The sequence below is a fragment of the Parasteatoda tepidariorum genome, chromosome 8 (genome assembly GCF_982258835.1).
Source record: "Parasteatoda tepidariorum strain Cologne lab strain chromosome 8, Ptep-v5.0, whole genome shotgun sequence".
NCBI lineage: Eukaryota > Metazoa > Arthropoda > Arachnida > Araneae > Theridiidae > Parasteatoda > Parasteatoda tepidariorum.
Window position 1 is genome coordinate 6747043 of NC_141762.1, and position 3759 is coordinate 6750801.

Here is a 3759-nt window from a genome sequence, read left to right on the forward strand (position 1 = left end):
TGGAGAAAAAAATTTTTTTTGATGTGATCTAAAACAAAAAATGTTTTTGTCAAAAATATTATTTTTTCCTTATTAGGTCTATTTGAAATTATTTTTCCGAAGAGGAAGTATTGCCTAGTTTAATAAAATTTGATAATATGTCGTGCAAAACTAAGATGAATGGAATGCACAGTTACCAGAATGTTAAATAAAATCATAGATCTGTTCCCTGTCATTTTAAAACTAAATGTCAAGACCAGCTGGTGTCTTATTCTTATTATTCCAATTCATATGTATAACATATCAAACCACAGGTGTTTCTTCAGGAATTTAAACAGTAGAGTAGTTAAGTATAAATATATGGACTAAAATAAAATTCAGTCACATACTTATAAATCCTCTATTTCTTTCCTGCATAAGGTAAGTATCTATTGGTATCTAAACACTCAAGTAAGGATACAGTTTTTCATAATTATCAACCATGACTTTGGGTTCTGATGAAAATTATTCGGAGACGGGTAAAGCGTTGATGCGTATGACGAGGGAGATGAGCCTAGAAGAGCAAGGGAAGAATTGCAAAAAAATTGAAAAAGGTAAGAATTATCTGGACACGGCAGTTGGTTTAGCAGGCGTTGCATTAGGAGTCTTTGCCTTGTTTAGCATGCCACTGCTAATCGTGGTCTCCTCCGCTCTATTAGTTAATGTACTGATTGCCAAGGCTTTAGTAACAGACGAGAACATTGAGAGAGAATGTGCTGATCTCCCTTTTAAAGAGTTAGACGCAAAAATGAAAGCTAGACAAGAAGAAACAGATAGAAAAATTGCAGAACAAACTGAAATTTTGAAGGAAGTGAATAAAAAAGTGGGACAAACTCTCGACAAAATAGAAGATGTTAGAAAGGAAATGGGCGATAGCTTTCAGAGGGTATTGAATAAAATCGGAGATGTAGATGCCAGCAATCCAGTTTCCGAAATAAAAACTGCGATCGAATCCATTTCATTTGGGGAAGAGAACAAAAGGTTAGCGACTCCTGAGCGTTATGTTTATATCATCCAGCAAGAAGTAGCAACAAATTCAGATTCATCTCTTTACAATTACATCGGACTTCAAGGTAGTCTGTATAAGGCCATTTTTGCAGTGATTAACAAGAAGAATACCATCAAACCAAACATTGCCCTTCCCGGACTCAACATTGGAGTTACGACTTACGCATCGACCGTCATTACTCTCATTCAGCAACTACGTTACATGTCGGAATATGTTTACCAAAAGGGTGATTTGAAAAATTTCAACGACTATTTCAATCGTCTTATTTTTGATTTCAATCATTTCAAATTAATAGTTAATGGTTCCTCGAGAAAACCAGGTATAATCGACCAAGTTACTCAGATGTTAAACGACGCAAAAAGAAGTAAAAGCAAGCAAGATCTTGGCGAAGAATTGTTCGAAAATATTGGAACATACATAAACCAACTTAATCAATTAAAACAAAAGATTGCAGCACTTTCATTACCCGTACTCGAAACCACTCCTGATAAAAACATTGATATTGATTTCAACTCCAAAACTGGGTATCAACGCAGTAGTTCTAACTTTTTAGACTGGAAAAGAGGCACAAAGGTGAGTTACGCGGTGCAATTCGAAAAAGATGGTAAGTATTCTAAAGTTAGTGATTGGACTTCACCACAGGAAATAGTGGATATAGCCAATCCAGAAATTGTATTCAGGAAATCGGGCAATATGAATAGATTAGTTTTCCGAAAATTTGATAATGGTGATGCAGAATTGGCATACATCCTCCCTGGCTCAGAAGTAAAATTTAGAGACGTTCACAGGGATTTGTATAATTTAGCTTTTAAAAACTCCCTCAGCGAGTCTCAGGTTTCAAGTAACATGGATAGACTCATTAGATTGGGAGCGAATGTTAAGGCAGAGTTTGAGGGTAAACGAACCGTTATTCATGCGGCAGCTATTGCTGGACGATCTGTTATGCTAGGTAAGATATTGGCCAAAGACCGTTCCCTCATTAATAAACCAGATAAATTAGGCTTCACCCCTCTTCACTTAGCTGCTGAAAATAAAAGGACCGCTTTCGCGCGATGGCTAATTAACCGTGGAGCAAATGTTAATTTACAAGGACAGGAATATAAAGTGACTCCACTGCATCTGGCTGTGCGTTACCAAGCCGAAGAAATTGTAGAAGACCTGTTGAGAAACTCAAAAATTGACCCAAATTTAAAAGACATAGCCGGTCTCACTCCCTTGCACTATGCTTTAACTGATGAAATTTACAATAAAGAGCTTTTCCTTACACTAATGCGGAATGGAAAAACAAATTTAAATGCAAAGGATAACAATGGATTAGCAGTCGTGCATTATGCAACCATTCTCGATAGATGGGAAGAGGTAATTGATTTATCTACTCAGGACAACAGATTTGATATCTATGCAAAGGATAACCAACAAATGTTAGCTGTTCATTACGATGCTATGAAAGGAAACAAAGTGGAGCAATTAATATCTTCTATAATGCTTGATAAAAAAGCATCAAAGCTTAATGATGCAGCAGGCGAGAAACATTGGACTCCTTTACATTTTGCCGTATTTTTTAAGCAAACTGCTTGGGTGGAGTATCTGTTTGGGCAGCATAAAAGAGTGGTATCAAAGGTCAATGTAGATGCTAAAGATGTTGACAATCAGACTCCTTTGCACTTAGCTGCTGCGGCTGGATTGAAAGATATTGTTAAAATTCTTCTGGATAATGGAGCAAAAGTTTATGAAAAGACGAAGAAACAAAATACACCTCTTGATCTCGCTGTTATGCATAATAGAAAAGAAGTTATCGATGATTTGCTGACATTTGAAAAAAATCAAAAATTGAAAAATGGAAAGTCTGCTAAAGAAAATGATACTAAGGCGTGTCAATTAGCAAAGGGAGAGATGTTAAATCTACTGAAAAAGAAGAATCGTTGTGGCAATTTCCGCCGCTCGATTGAATCGAATTTTCAAAACTCTGCACGGGAATCCTCTCTTATGGGCATGTTTGAAAACAATAATTTAAGACCTTTGTTAAATTCGAATAAACCGAAAGAAAATTTGGAATTTAAAAACATTAAACCTCTAACACAAATGGATGTAAATGGCGCCTTGCTCTTACTGGATCTCTTTGTACGGAAAGTGACAAACGAAAAATACAATTCTGCAGTGATTGGTTCCGAATCGTTGTTAGATGCACGAGCTCGAGCTTTAAACATCACGGATAATTTGCAAAAGATCATGGAAATGGCAGGAAATGATGGAGATCTTTTTGACATTCATTCGAAGATTTACAAGGCTATTATGAGGGGAAATGATTCTAAACTTGTAAAAGAAGTATGCACTTATTTAAACGAGTACTCCACTTTGGAACCACAGAAAGTTGAGAATTTTATTTCTGGAATGGTTGAAAATAAATCAGTTAAAATTTCCAAGAAAGTAATTCAAGGTAACTATAAAAACTTAGTCAAGCAGGCCTGCTATAGCAATCACTATTAAATCCTTCCGTCTTTAAATGATGCCTAATTACAACGAAAATAGTCGATAACATAGAATTAATAATTTAGAAAGAAAATTAAACTTAATTATAGTTTGAGAATTACTTTTTTCGATTAAATAAAATTGGTTGAACGAATCATGAAGGTTAATTTTAAAAAACATTCACCGTGATAATTATATCCATATAAAATTTCCAATTTGTCTCTAAAAGTATTTAATTTGTGATTTCTTAAAAACCTATATGG

General features: G+C 35.0%; 1 protein-coding gene across 1 annotated transcript; it reads left to right on the forward strand.

Moving 5' to 3' along the window:
• Positions 1-460: 460 nt before the first annotated feature.
• Positions 461-3514, forward strand: LOC107440046 (alpha-latrocrustotoxin-Lt1a). Its single transcript, XM_016052823.4, has one exon. It carries the CDS (start codon positions 461-463, stop codon positions 3512-3514), a length of 3054 nt encoding a protein of 1017 aa, XP_015908309.4.
• Positions 3515-3759: the final 245 nt, after the last annotated feature.

Coding starts and splice junctions, on each gene's coding strand:
- LOC107440046 (XM_016052823.4), top strand. CDS start 461: ATGACTTTGGGTTCTGATGAAAATTATTCGGAGACGGGTAAAGCGTTG.